General features: G+C 48.0%; 1 protein-coding gene across 5 annotated transcripts; it reads right to left on the bottom strand.

The window, feature by feature from the left end:
• Window positions 1-250: 250 nt before the first annotated feature.
• KLHDC2 (kelch domain containing 2) lies at window positions 251-15118 on the bottom strand. 5 transcript variants are annotated; one of them, XR_008466172.1, is made up of 15 exons: window positions 15020-15099; window positions 13239-13406; window positions 12329-12408; window positions 11222-11339; window positions 9731-9846; window positions 7178-7259; window positions 7006-7089; window positions 4917-4997; window positions 4780-4838; window positions 4327-4436; window positions 3786-3858; window positions 2630-2717; window positions 1598-1650; window positions 1125-1306; window positions 251-509 (listed from the first exon to the last, which is right to left on the bottom strand). XR_008466172.1 is itself a non-coding variant. In XM_054200077.1 (14 exons), exons 2-14 carry the CDS (start codon window positions 13392-13394, stop codon window positions 1183-1185), a joined length of 1224 nt encoding a protein of 407 aa, XP_054056052.1. In that variant the 5' UTR covers window positions 13395-13437; window positions 15020-15118; the 3' UTR covers window positions 968-1182. The 5 variants fall into 5 exon arrangements, 4 of the variants coding, with proteins under 4 accessions (XP_054056052.1, XP_054056048.1, XP_054056049.1 ...); XM_054200077.1 differs by lacking the exon at window positions 251-509 and having other exon boundaries at window positions 968-1306; window positions 13239-13437; window positions 15020-15118; XM_054200073.1 differs by lacking the exon at window positions 251-509 and having other exon boundaries at window positions 968-1306.
• Window positions 15119-15411: the final 293 nt, after the last annotated feature.

The following is a 15411-nucleotide window of genomic DNA, read 5'->3' as shown; positions in this document are numbered from 1 at the left end:
CATGTGCTGTATCAGCACCTTGTCTAGTGGGAGGTGTCCCTGCCCAGGGCAGGGGCTTGGAACTAGATGATCTCTAAGGTCCCTTCCAACCCGAACCGTTCCGTGTGAAACCACAGTTCCGCTCTGACTGTCTGCGCCGCCCCGAGCACTTACTAAACCTGTAGCTAAAGCTCACGCAGGAATTACAATACAGGAATTATTTTCTTCTAGAAGTCAAAGTTTTTAATTTTTTTTTTTTTTGAGGACAGCTTAAACATGATTTCACCCCTTTCCCCCCCCCCAAGCAGCACAGCTTGTTCCTTGTCCCCGATGTCACCTGCTGGGGCTGCTGACGGATGGAGCCGAGTCAGCGAAGGCAGGCACTGCCCCATCCCACCGCCCCTCTGCTGTACCTCCACCACGCCGAAGTCCTTCGGGCTGCTCCAGCTGTAGCTCCGCAGGTTACCGACAGGGCTGGTAACAGGCTCAAGCACTTTCACTTACACTTCTCAGGGCAGAATATCTGCTACCTAAGGTTCACAATTGAAGTTACACAACATAGAAGAGTTCCAAAAAAACAAAACTACAACCAAGCAGAGAGCAGTGGTGCTTTAACGGCTGACGAATTTTACGACAGTTTTATCAACTCTGACAACGTACAGTTTTTTTCCAAATCCCGTTTCTCTGCCCTTAAGCATTTGTGGCAAAACATTAAGCGATTTCCTAACGCTGTAGACTTAACACAGGACTGCTCACCCCTCGCAGCAGTCTTCAGCCTAGGCTAAAGCACTCTCCTCTTCAACAGTCACGGTGTGCCTCTGTTTTCCTGTACAGCCACTGGAGTCCTCAGGTTCTTGCCTGGGGCCTCCACAAGGATTTCCACGCGTCCCCCGCCCCCAACCGCCCGCTTGGAGCCGGCCCGCACGCCTACCTCAAGGTGGACAAACCCCAGACCTAGTTTTAGCTTAAGCAGAGGATACATCTCCACTTGCATTAAATACATTTATTGCAAACATCTTTACACAAAAATAGGTTCTCTCTAGGCCATTCACATGCAACTTAAAGGCAAGAAGCAACTACCTACGACGATACAGATATTTAACCTATACAAGTTGGATGTTTGCCACACTTGGTAAGATTATTACATCTTGGAACTGCTCATCCACGCACGGCTCGGTGGGAGATGGCTGCGGAGGGCAGGGCTCAGGAGCCCGAGGTGTTGTTGCTTCCGAAGCGCTGATTGACGCTGTGCAGCAAGTGCTTGGGGAGACAATTCCAGGAACTGGCCAACATCTCCTTAAAGCAAATGACGGCTTCCAGGCACAGCCTTGGGGAGAGGGAAACGGCCGGAATTAGCACGAGGATGAAGGAGGGCTTGCAAGGTAAGCTCATTCTTTACAGCTCTTCAGTGAGGGCTTGTTCTCATTGTCAGTGCCAAATGCATTTCTGAAAGGAATCTCACTCTGTCCTCTCAAAATTGGCTGCTGTTCTTTCAACAGTCTTTAGGGGAAGAGATGGTTTCAAGTGTTTTAAGAACATAAGAAACAGATCTGGCGGTAACCCTGTACTACCTTAGATGGAGCCACGAGAATTTAATGGCAAAGTCTTGCTTTCTTACCTTACGAGAGACCTTGGTTGTAGAGAAAACACAAGTATTTCGTTGCTGTGAGCCTGGTGGGGAGGGAGAGAGAGAGAAAAGCAGTTTGGTTACATGGATTCACATTATTACAGCAGAAGCCAAACTAGCCACGGTCACGCAAACAGCCCCTGGAAAGGAAGGCCATCGGCACAGCTCTGGAGGGGAGCAAAATGAACTTCATCACAAAGGCAGCAGACAAGCCGAATGCAGAATCGCTCACGCAATCCTACAACAGGGGAAGTTACGGGCACTCAGGGAACTACTGTTCAGACAGCCACCGGGGAATGGCCTCGAGTTGCGCCAGGGGAGGTTTAGGATGGATATTAGGAAAAAAGATCGCTAAAAGGGTTGTCAAACATTGGAACAGGCTGCCCAGGGAAGGGGTGGAGTCACCATCCCTGGAGGTATTTAACAGCAATCAATGTTTCTTATGTATTTTTAAATGGTTATGCCTGCTCCTTGAATGCACGTGAACGTATTATCTGCTCGAGCCGAGCTGCCGGTGCATGAAGCAGCGTTACACCACTCTTGTTTGCCAATACTCGCTCCAGCTGACGCCCACTGGTTCTTACACTAGAAGGTGCTTGTTCCCGGTCTCCCTTTCCAGCCAACTGGTGTTTTTACCCCCGTCCCGGCTGAAGAGCCCCTCTCAGCTCAGCCTGTTCTCACCGGGACGCCCTGCAGGCAGCGCAGTGAAGAAATTACTCTGGGAGAGGCTCCCCAAAAAACACTGATGAGAAGGCACAGGGCAAAGCTAAAGAAATAGTTGGGAGATACAAACAGGCTTCAAGTGAAACATGTGTGTGAGGGAGTTTGTTTGTTTAAATAATGAATAATGACCTGGTTTCCAGAAAAGCAGCAAGGTATTTCCCCTCCAAGCTTTGTTTATGCACCTTTGCCGGCCCTCACGAGATCACACAAGCGTTTCACACCCGTCAGAGTGATGAGGCACCACGGCCCCTGCAGGAAGGGCCGGGCTGCGCAGGAAGGGAAAGCTTGAAATAAACTTACAGCTTTAGAATGGGCAAGTAAGTTGTTGGCACAGCCCCCAAAGACGATCACCTCTCCCTCTTCGCTTGCACAAGCAGTATGCCACAGCCTAGAAACAGAAGTCAGCACTGCGTTAAAGCAAAAAACCACCCCGCCCAATAATGTACGTTTAGGATTTGTATTTAAAGTTAACACATGGAAGTTTGCCCTTCCACCAGTATGCTGTAGACGTGACTAATTCAACAGGAGTTTGTGTCCAGAGAAGGAAAACGGGTCACCAAACCCATGGGCTGTGTATGGTGTCCCAGTTGGAGCGGGGCTGAGCGCACGCTGCCTGTGAGTGCAGGCATCTGTGAAACCCGCAAACTTTATTTTCATGTCCCACTTGAGTCAAAAGACTTGAAGGAACACTGTCAGTTGGATTTGGTATTGCTCTCCTAAGACTTGGGGAAACAACGGATGTCACGCGTGCGTTCAGCAACAACACGGCACCGTCCTGCTGCTCCAAAGGGGGGGAAAAGTGGGTGGGGGGCAGCAACGCAGCCTGTTACTGCCCCAGGATACAGACCCCTGCTCACCCCCACCAAAGGGCAGGCCATGAAGCATCGCTGCTTTAACTCATTTACCCTCGGCCCAGAACACTTCCCCAGACAAGATGGATCACGGTAACTCACATGACATGAGTGTTTTCAATGCCATATACATGCATCAAAGCAGTTTTGATGCTTTTAAATTGCAGGTCATCATCTCCAATTTACTCGGCAGGAAGACAAAACTATGCTGGGTGTGCACAGGATTAGCCACCCGCGAGGACGCGCCAAACGGTGACACCTGCCTGCATCCAGTTTGCCGGCAGAGCAAGAACGCACAGGTTCCAGTTAGCGCTGGCGCTGGCACTCGCAGCTCAGAGCAAACCCCAAACCCCTGCCTTTCCTCCTGTTTCACCACCCCTGAGCTACACGCTGCCTCCAGCCCGGTCCCACCGCGGTTTGTATTCATCTCCCATTTTGTGCGTACATTCCGTACACCTGTGTTTCTGGGGCAGGAGCAAGCATTAGTTCTGTATTGTTAAGAAAAACGAGTGCTGTGAAGGGGAGCACGTGTCCCCTCTCTGAGTGCCAACACGAAAAGCTTCCTCACTCTTTTTGATAAGTTCCCAGGAAAGCGTCTGCCCTACCTTGGTTTTTCCGAATAGTTGTGCTCAAACTGTATCCACTCGTTCTTGCTGATACAATAAATCCAAGCATCACCTGAAAACAAGCAAAACCCCAAATACAAACAGTATTCTCTTAGTTTTTTCACGTTTGCTGCAATACCCAGCTACTCCGGTTCACCAAGTCCGTTTTTGTTCTTCAAAAAATCAATTTTTTTAGGGAATACTCTACAAAACTTTGGGCTGCCTATTTGAAAACAGGCGTTTCATAATAGTTTATGGGAGCGAAGTCAGAAGGGAAAGATGGAGAATTGCAAAGCTCTTACTAATTGCAATTTGCATTAGAAACATTTTTAGAGCAGATTAATTTATATAAATAATAGTGTCTCAACACACTCAGTGACTCCTGCTCTGTGAAATGAGACGTTGACCATGAGGAGCTGGATCACAAGTGCATGGAAGGAATTTAGAAAGAATTTGAGGTGACGAGGCAGTAATTCAAGCTTCCGTGCACAGCTGTTTTAAGAACACAAAGACTACACGAAATCCTTTTGGAATGACTTACTTAATGGCTGCTTGTCGGTGGTGAATCCTCCGAAGAGAAAGAGGTGATCAGAGGAAATTGGTGTTAAAGAATGCCACGATCGGCCAACTGGGCACATGCCTTGCGTGATTCTGTATTTCAATAAAAGCACCGCAAATTACACGTGCGCAACAATAAAACACTGCTGCTCTTTTCCGCTCGGATTATTTTTCAGATATTTGAAGCACGCAGATTCACACTGCACATAGCTCATGAGCCAACAGCAAGTTTAATTTCTTTAGACACAGCAAAAGAATTTTACTCCTACCAATATTTTAAAAAGCCAGACGGCAAGAGTCAGCAACTGCTCAGGAGGATCAGTTCTACTTGAGCGTACGTACTTGCTGGAGTTTACCAATTTTCGCTAGAATTATTAGAAGTGAATAAATCTTCATATTGCTTTACAAACAAAAGAACTCGAATTTTGGTACTTACATTTCATTCCACTCCCACGTATCCAGATTCAGATAGTAAAGATCATTCATTCTGGACTCCTACAATAAAGCAGACCATGGTTGAAATGGTTTTGTTTAGGTTTTGGTAACACCTCGTTAAAGTGGGCTGGGGCTTACTCTGTATCTGCCACCAAACACGTAGCCTCTGTTCCCAACCGTAGCACAGGCGTGAGCTGCTCGCGGTGACGGAGTTTTACCCTGGGAAAAAGAAAACGTGAAATAAGGTGGTAAGTTTATTTGTTACATTAACAAGACAATGCTGCTTTGCCAGAAACCTGCAGCAGGTGAAGTGGAGCTGGGCTGAAGATGCCCATCACGCACACGCAGCTGCGGCCACGCCAGGGACCCCGGGAGGCAACAGCAGGGACCGGGCTCCTCCCGGGAGAGCTCACCCCGACACGGCACTCAAGGCAAAGCAACTGCCACAAACCAGGCACCCGAGGAGACGAAAGGTTGAACTACAGTCAGATTTAAGGCCAACAAGGAACAGAGAGTGAAAAAACATCCAGTAAGTCATTCTGTGTGCAGAAACTTCCTTTTTTTGATGGATGGGAGATCAGAAAACTCATTAAAAATGGGATATATTTTTTTCCCCTCTTTAAATACCAAGGTATAAATTTTGCTTTTAGAAGAGGGTTCAGACAGTCACAGAAGACCTCAGACTATAAATGAGATGGTGACATAAGAAATCATTAAACAGTATTTTTCTTGAGTTGCTTCTGAAATATTTGGGATCTGTATGTAGCAAGACAAAGCAATTCTTTGGTAATCTGACTAAGGAATTACTTATCTCAAATTTAATTTCCTCCAATTCTGTGGCAGTATCCCTCCATTTCCCTGTTCCTGAATACTTCTGTGACACTTCAAATGGTGTACATTTGCTATTACTGAGCGTTTTGTTTTGAGCGCAATTCAGCACCCAAGCGGAACGTACCAAACTGCCACGCTACAGCGAGAATGACAGGAAACCCTACATTGCATTTCCCTGAGCTCCCCGTGAGCACAACGCCACTGAAGCATGAAAGCAAGCAAGTCAACGGGAAAAAAAAAAAAGAGATTAAGAGAAAAAGACAGCAAAATAAAAGGCAAGTTTCCCATTTTTGGAGAGCAGAGAGGACTTAGGCAAATGAATGGTTTAAATTCAGTTTAAGTGGCCTCAAGAATGCTACTGAAGAGGCATCAGGTAATTATTTTGAGGGGATGTTTCCAAGGCTTGTTCTACCAACAGTCCTTCCCCTACAAGCATGTTGTAGGTAAGACTGCAAACACACGCACTAATGAGACCTCACACAGTCCGGATACAGGAGAGAAATTAACAGTCACACTTTGGTGGCAAGAGAGCAGGGTAGAGGGAATGAGGACAGCTCCAAGAGGGAGGAGAGCCCTGGCACAGCGTCCTTGAGCTTCTGGTCCCTGGCGGGACCAGACAGACCCAGCATGTCCCAGGAGGAAGCCAGAAGAGCAGGAACCAGCAGAGTTGCAGACACGGTGCTTCCCGCCAGCCACAGCGAGAGCCAGCGGCCTGGGATTCACCCCGTGGAGACAACACACTGGGCGAGCACCACTGAGACAAGAAGACATGACCCCCACCACTCCACAGGTCCATTTGGGGAGTCTCAGTCCCACGACCCTGATGGGCATTTCTGATGTCCTCCTGCTAGCGAGCACGAGGTGTTTCAGAGAGCTCTTTTCTAACTCCTGGCATTTAGGGACTGATTTATACCCTGAAAAAGGCAGGACCACAGAGCACCTGACAACTAAACAGCAGTTAAAGACTGGTGACGTGTAAGCAAGGATGGAGCAGGAAAGCAGGAAAATGTATTTTGGGTGAATTTCCATGCTCCTTGCTCGCAAATGGTTAACCGCATCTTCTAAAATAATGCCGGGGAGATACAGACTAGAGACAGGGCCCCGTATGAGACACAAACAGGCTCAGACAGCTTCACACTGCAAGTTGTCCCAGCCCTCCAAATATCTGGGGCCCAAAGCCACCGCTGCTGGGACAGGCCACCGCTGTCCCCACACAGCTACACAGGGAGGCCGTTTCATCAGCACCCGCCTCGAACTCGACACCAATTAAAGCAGTGAACCCGGGCCTAGCAAGAGTCACGCTGATTTTCATAGGATGCTACAGGAGATATGGCACACAGTGCACATATTCCTTAAGAGCTCTAACTTAATTAACTGACATAAAACACATAATTACCGTAGTTATAGGCTGGCTCCAAGTAAAAGTTTCAGTGTCCAGAACGTGCACATGGTCATTCCACCCTCTAGGAAGACCTGAATTCTTTAAAAATATTAAACAAGCAACAAGTTTTAACAAGCACTAATTAAATACTAAAGTTTAAATAGAAATTACTTCCAGGTTTACTTACCCAAAAAGAGGTTTCATCAAATTCAAAAGTTCCCCGTTGCTTCCCTTCGGGAAAATAACCATAGCCTCCAAAAAATATTAGCCTGAAAGAAAACACGCATCAAGATCTGTTAGAAATGCTATCGCATCTGTTGCTACAAATTAAAGTTCTGCAAAGGCTGTGCTCAAACAGAAGACAGGAAAACCAGGGAAGCTCCTTTGGCTTCATTACTTCCAATATGTCTACAACGCAAATTTTCCAGGTGTGGGGCCCCATTTCTTGCCTAATCGACCCCACCACCCACGTGAAATCCCTCTGTCGCTGTTTCCCAGGCCTCAGGCTTCCCAGCTTTGCTCTGGTTCCAAACACGTGAGGCTGCCAGGCCTCCTGCCTCCTTTGCTACCCAGGGCTCCCGCACAGCAGCTACAGGCGCTTATTCCTGAGGTTTCCCAACTCCACCCTTTCCAATCCCTCTGCCTGTTTTCCCTGAGCCCAAAATGTTTGTAAGAAGCAAAAGCAAAGCATTACAAGCTGGGCACAGCCGCCGTGGGGCTGTGTGCTTGGCAGGGCAGGGCAGGGCAGGGCAAGAGGGGCCCAAGGGACCCTACATGCAGCAGACCTGCTACCAATGAAGCCGCCTGGGAAGTTTTTCCCCAGTTTTTAGGTTTTTTTAGGGGGAGAAGGACATTTTCCTTTGTACTTGCTGCATTTTGTTTCAAAGCCTGAAGAACAGTTACTATCTCATCTGGTTTTACTGTTCCTTTTGGTTTCTAAAATGTCATTTACCTTTATGTCTGGGTTTTTAAGCACATATTAGAAACTAATGGCACGGTTTTGCCAGAAATCCTTATTTAATTATGAAGTAACAGAAAACAACGTACACCACCTAACTAACCAGCCACAACTCCAGCCTCACACAGATTTACATCTAAACTGACCACATCAAGTGTCATAGCAATAAGCTTTCTCTCCACATCAAGAGCCTGAAAACTAGCACCACGGGCGATTTCCTATCTTTCATGAGTCTCTGCAGCAAATATCGTAACAGTGAGCTTTCTCTCCATGTAACAGACAAAGCAGCAGCCATCTCTAGTATTATTATACACCAAAACCACCATACGCAGCTCAAACACAGGGACATAGGGCATCCCTGATTTCCTGGGCCTCAGTAGGGCCGCAGATACAGCCAAGACCAGCTGTGCTGACGGGCAGGAGATGCCTGTGCTCCCCAGGGAAGGTTTTGTAGGGCACAGCGTAAACCCCAACCCTGCCATGACAAGACAGTAAGGACCTGTAAACCTTGCCAGTTGTGACCAAAGAAGAACCAGAGGCCCCTGACCATTAGCTCACGTTCGCATGGGACCTCCTCAGCCCCTGAGGAGGTGGCACTGATACTCCCCTCAGCATCACGTACCCCAGCAGCACTGCCCACGCCAACGCCTGGCCCACAGCCTGCGGAGAGAGCCCTGCTCTGCGGGGATCAGCCCTTCCAGCTTCTCCTGCAAGGGGACAATCCTGGCCATCTGAGCTGTCACCTGTGCCAGAGCATTTTGGAGTCCTGTTCTCTGGAAGCCAGGAACCTTCTGAGAAACCAGCCCTGGGCAGAGCTCCAAGAACAGAGCCAAAAGTCCCTGCCCTCCCCTGAGATAAGACACTTCCACCCCCAACCTCCCAAGCAGCTGGGATACAGCAAGCTTGTGGAAGCAGGAGACTATCTACTGACAACAGGGGCTTTCCTCGTCTATCCTCCAGTGCCACAAGGCTGAAACGATCTCGTCACACAGCTTAAGGGACTAGCACTACACGAACTGAACGGGGGAGCAGGGAGCAAGGCAACAGCAATGTTTGGCACACCAGCTCATCTGGCTTCAACACCTTCTCCTTGTCTTCCTCATCTTTTCCAAGGTTTGCAGTGCCAAAAAGCCTAATGGCACCTCTGGGACACTATCCCAACACATGAAATCAGATAACATCAATGGCAGTTCAACTAACACATTCCTTGTTTTCTGCAACCAGCACGAAACATACCAAATTAAGCACGTGCATGACTGAAAAAGCCACACGCAATTTTAAGATTGTCTTCCTGCTCTTCAACTACCAAAGAAATGCAAACTGTCCCACAAGACGTGACCAAAAGATTGCATTTTGCGTGACACCAGGAACCTTTCACAGGATTGTTCTGTGAAGAATCATTCCCAAGGCAACTGCCAAGAGGAACGATGCTGATACAAACAACCACGATGCGGTGCCCTTAGAGCAATGTACTGAGAACACACGGTGGAAGACTGGCCTGTCACGAGCCTACACTTTGGATTGTGACTCACAGAAATTACTTTGCAGCTTGCATAGACCCAAACTGGGAGTGTGGTTTTTGGCTTATCAATGGTTAAAGGAGGGAGCGGTTTTAAAAGGCTGGCTGGGGAACACATCCAGCATCTCCCCGAAGCACGTAGGTGCTGCAGGCAAGAAGTCCTCCTGTGGCTCTTGTTCAAACAAAAAGACACAACAATGGCAAGATTAAAAGCAAACACACGCGCAAGGACAACTGTGCTGACTTGGTTGCTGGAGTCTTACTTGTTCTTGTAAACCCAAACGCCAAGTTTGTCCTTTGATGAAGGGGGCACCCCCTGACACTCTACTCTGACCCACTGCAGCACTTTGTCCGTGGATCTGGAATTTAACATGTAGAACTGTAGAAAATAAAAAGATTTCTTTTTACCCACACAGTTAGCTTAAAGCTTAAGTCTGACTAATGTTAAAATATTAACAGGTTAGCGTGTATTGGTACAGAAATACTTTAAAAGTTCTTTTCCCAGCTGCACAGAGCTGACAATGTTTGGAACAAAATACGGATCCAAAGATCCTTATCTTATTGCAGACACAAGCCCCAAACGCTTTTTTACAAAATTAACAGGACTATGGACATTGAGTTTTACCATCCAAAAGCTGAAACAGGATACAATGAAGGTGCGTACAAAGTAGCAATTGCCTTACAATAAAAAAAAAAATCTGGTTTAAGAAAAAAAAAAAAAGTGTTTTTTACAGTATCATCCTTTCTCTGTGTTTCTTATTTACACAGATAGAAATATATACAGATTACAGAGATATACATACATAAACTAGCTGAAAGGTACAAATACCACAGCAGGAAGGAAGCAAGTCACACTTTACAAATGTAGTTTGCTTCAGACCGTTCGAAGCATTGCATCAAGCTACTTTCCCTTTATATTAAGATTGAGGCCAAAAAAAATTACTTAATTTAAAACCACGCTTCGAGAACATCAGAAAATATTATCAGAGACTTCAGAGAAGAATAACATTTCAAACAACCACAAAGCAGTTACAAATCACCTCCTGGTATTATTTCAGCAACCTCGGGAAATTCCCGTCTTTCAAAAGAAGCAAACACAAAAGCACCAATGCAATAATAATTTATAGGGTGAATTGCTCAAGAACAACTGCGACCAAAACAAGTTAACAGGTCATGGTGTTTCTTCAGCAGTGTAAAGATACCAGAGTACAATCGCCACGTGAAACGATGCCAAGCTGAAGGCTGACCCCCTTTAAAAACGTCACGTTATCTGACCCGCTGCAGAGAAATTAATACAGCGAACTGGGAAAAGTCGGCCAGCTAAACACCTGCATGGAAAAAAAGATCTGTGTTTTGTTAGTTAAAAACCTCTCAGGCAAGTGCAAAAAGAACGCGGCCCCAATTAGTTTGCATCTGGGGAAGCTGCTGACGGGATGAGAACGCTGGTTATCTGCTTCCAAGAACCGGAGATAGAGCCAGCGGATGAAGATAGGTGCTGCAGCAGCCACGGAGGACACGGTGACTGGATGCACGTTCAGCGTTCCCTGGCACTAATGCTTAATCTCTGAAACAAGATCCAACCTGTCCCGTCATTCAGAAGAAAATGTGTCCGTGATTTGTTAAGATTATACATTTCTTGCTTTGGATGGATTTTAATTAACTGAAAAGGCCGCCTCAAGTTTATAAAAAACGGGAACAAAAGCTAACGAGGAGAAACTTATTTGTGAGAAGGGTTTTACCTTTAAATTACTAACCTTGTTTGTATTGCCACGCGCATGGTGTCCTCCGAAGAGGTACACCACTCTGTCTACACACACAGCACAACTTCCAGACATGGAAGGTGGAACGTCTCCCTCTGTTTTACTCTTCTTCCTAGAAGCACGGTGTAAAATATTTTAGCTGCTAAAAATTAACAATAATGATTTTACCCGGAGAGGAATTTTATTAACGTTACCAGTATGTCTTTAATTCCGACAGGTCACCGTGGACCATTCAGTAATGCGTTCCTCACACCCTTGCAGGGTTAACAATTTACAACGCTAACCTGGGACAACGGAGGGGGATGGGGAAAAGCCAATTTAATTAATACATGTTTTGTCGGGGAGGAATCCCGTCTGCCCAGTTCAGGAGTTTGGTTCACCTTTCACGTTCAAAATCCCCAGAACGATCCTCGGGCAAAGAGGACGCACCTGTCTAAACTGGAGGTTTCTATTCTGCCACTGGATTTTTTAGTGTTTGTAAACATTATAATCACAAAGATGAGCTTCCAGCCCGTGGCCCAGGCTCTCCCTAACCACCATGACAACTGGAAGCACTGCTGAAATTGCAATTTCTGCAGAGCGTTGAGGGGATTTGGCTTTGCAGCACAAGGCCTGAGCCAGCTACAGAGCCAGAGCACCAGATTCCCTACTGGGAATTCAGGCATACAGGTTTTAACACAACTTCCAGGCTCCCAATGGTCTAAGATGACACAGTAGCTTCTTTGGCTGTATCAACATTTAAAAACAACTTCTTAAAAAGACAACAAATAAAAAAACTCAGTACCACTGTAATGAGAATTTTTAGATGCTGTATTCTATGCCAGGCATCCCAAAACACTTCACACCGTTGATCACATACTCCCTGTACGGGCTGCCCTTTCTACTTCACCCGGTGAAAATGTATTTGCTGTTTTCACAGAAAAAAAACCCCTACATTCTGGAAATAATTTTATACATTTACACAACAGTTTGATAAGTGGGAATACAGAGATCAGGGAACTCTCTCTCTGTTTACAGCCCCCGAACATGCTTTCTATACCAGTTTAAGAATTTATCCTTTTTTTCACCTAAACCAACAATTAAGTTAATTATTTACTGTACCATCTTCCAGTTTCCATGTTGTAGATCCATATTTCATCCCTGGGCAGATAGAAGTCGTAAAATCCCCGAACTTGGGCATTCTGCACAACAGGTCAGAAAAGAAAAAGCAACATCAGAAGGATGCTTGACATATTGAACTACAGACTCTGGTGAATGTTTGCACCCCGTCAGAGATCGAATCGCGGAGCAGAAGGCAGCAGCCCTTGGGAGAGCCTCTCCCCTGCTCAGCAGCCCTTGGAGAGCAGGTATTAACCTATTTTAGCTTTTGCTGGAGACCAGACAAGCTCCCAGCAGAGCCAGAGACTGGGGAAAACAGTAGTTAAACCTCCTTTTCATAGCCCAAGCAGGGTAATTAGGGTGCATAAATGAGCCAAAATGTCCTTTCTAATTCCCCCACCACCTGCATGACACCACCAGAACAATACGTCAAAGCTTTGTCTTGAACTCCCAACTTATTTACCAAGTTCACTGAGAATTCGTCTTCATTCCTGTCAAAGTTGTAAAATGACCTGGTTCTGCCTGCACTGCACACACACCCCAGCGTGATAAATAACCAACCTGTGATCATTAACACGCAACAGATAGCTGTGCTGATAGCGCCATAAATAAAAGCACACGCTGTGCGTTTCCAATCAGATGCTGCTTCCTTCTCTTCCAACAGACACAGGAGCTGACAAAGGCAAATACACCCTGTGTCCCACAAAAGTTACTGTTTGCCAAGATCTGCGTTCCACGCTCACGATTTATTTCAATATTTCCAAACTCTGAAATGTCACATTCGAATTTGTTAACTGGAGCTTTTCTTTTCCAGGGGAGGGATAATTTTACAGAGTCGCTCACAAACTAATGGGACCTAATTACCAGCACCATGGGTGGCAGAAGGGCTTACTTAACAAGGAGCGCGGCGTACCTTATATCCTCCCCAGACATACATGCAGCGTCCGTCAGTGACTGCCACGTGCCCGCTGCGCTCGGCAGGGCTGTCGTTCTCCAGCTGCTCAAAGCTGTCCTCAGCCGGAGCCGGGAGCTCTTCATCTGCCTGCAGGTCTTCGTTATCATCGGCCATTTCGGTACAGTGCTATGTGCACAGAGCAACGCAGAGCACGAAGCTTTGAAAACCAGCAGAGGGGAAAAAAAAACAGAGAAACCACACACTGGTGTTTCTTTGACGACAATGTTTCAGTGGAAGAGTTATCTCGTCAGTCAAGAAAGTTTCAGATGGGGATTCCTCAGCTGTGAGCAATTTGTAATGGTTTCAGTTGCCAATTTAAGCCAAGGTCTCTATCTTTTGTAATAAAATCACACTTATCTATAAATACGTTAATGGATGACCGAAAAACCAACCCACTATGGAATAAATTTGAAAGCTCTTCCTACAATATGGTTGTCACAGAAGTGAAAACTCCTGCAGCTTTTCAGGCAAAGTCCCTTTGGGCTGCCTAAGACAAGTCTCCCCACACAAACCGCTGCTTCTGGATCTGGTGCACCAACAGCAGGACACGGAGCTGTTGGAGCAGGGCCAGGGGAGGCCCCGGAGATGCTGGGAGGGCTGGAGCCCCTCTGCTGGGAGGACAGGCTGAGAGAGCTGGGGGGGTTCAGCCTGGAGAAGAGAAGGCTCCCGGGAGACCTTGGAGCCCCTTCCAGTCCCTAAAGGGGCTCCAGGAAAGCTGGGGAGGGACTCTGGATCAGGGAGGGGAGCCATGGGAAGAGGGGGAACGGTTTTAAACTGAAAGAGGGGAGATTTAGATGAGATCTGAGGAAGAAATCCTTGGCTGTGAGGGTGGTGAGCCCCTGGCCCGGGTTGCCCAGAGAAGCTGTGGCTGCCCCATCCCTGGAGGTGTTCAAGGCCAGGTTGGACGGGGCTTGGAGCAACCTGGTCTGGTGGGAGGTGTCCCTGCCCAGGGCAGCGGGTGGCACTGGATGGTCTTTCCATCTACAGCCCAAACCATTCTATAATTCCAAGAAACTGTCCCACAGCTGTTAAATGCCGGGTATGTTACTCACACTAAAAAAAACCTCCACAAAACAGACACAGATCCAACGGCGGGAGAAGGTGGACAGTCCCAGCAATGGCTTTGGGCAACCAGGCAAAGGTGAGAAAGACCTCGCTGAGACCACCAAGCCCTGCACTCGCACAGAATCCCCGACGCCTACACCATACACCGCACTCCTGTCAGATGCGTGTTCGATCTGAATGGCTCCAATGATGGAGACACTACACCACCCTCCGCAGTTTATTTTTGAGCTTTAATTATGCTTTAAATTAGATAAGCCTTACCCACATCTCAACGAATCCAAGTTAACCAGATTTTTACAGAGCTCTCCTCAGGGATCTGCATTATTATTTTTTTTTAACAAATTAAGGCACGCTGCACAAATTCTCTCCCCCTTCAGCAGTGTTTTGGCCCCGTACTGAAACACTTCTGACAAGTCACTGCAATCCCCGGCTCCCGGTGGCTGTGCCCCTCAGGCCGCCCTGACTGCCCAGCCATGGGCTCTGCCGCGCTAGGACCCCCGCGATAGGTGTTACCTGTCGCGACATACCGTAACACGGGCCCGCAACGCACCAGCCGCACTCCGCCGAGCGACGCGCCGTCCCCGCGCCGACCGGCCCCCCGCCAAGGCCTAATCCCCCCTCACCGCCCGCTCCCGGCTTCGTCCCCCCCCCGCGTCGCCTCCCCGGGGCCCTACCGCGGCGGGGGCTGCGGGCCGCCCGCTCCTTCCCTCCCTCCTCTCCTCAGCGGGACGCGCGGCGTCAACATCCGCCGCGGGCGGCCGCTTCCGGCAGCGCGGCGCAGGCGCGTCCCGCCGCGGGCCGGGCCCCATGCCAGTGCCGCGGCCTCGTGGGAGGAGCGGGGCCGCCCGCTCCGGTTGCCGACGGAGCCGCAGCGCCTCGCCGGCAGCTTCCCCCCGGGAGAGAGGCCCGTCTGCGGGCCGGTACCGCAACCTCCCGCCCCCGACAAAAACGGTAGGGGCCGGCGGAGTGGGGGTGTTTCCTCCTCGAGAAGCCCGTGTTAACCGACAGACAACTTCTTGGTTAAAAAGAGCCACAAAACATACTAAATGTTTCCTTGAATATAAAA

This window comes from Rissa tridactyla, chromosome 4 (assembly GCF_028500815.1).
Source record: "Rissa tridactyla isolate bRisTri1 chromosome 4, bRisTri1.patW.cur.20221130, whole genome shotgun sequence".
Classification (NCBI taxonomy): Eukaryota; Metazoa; Chordata; class Aves; order Charadriiformes; family Laridae; genus Rissa; species Rissa tridactyla.
The sequence above is the reverse complement of the archived record's forward strand: the minus strand, read 5'-3'. Positions and strand labels throughout refer to the sequence as shown.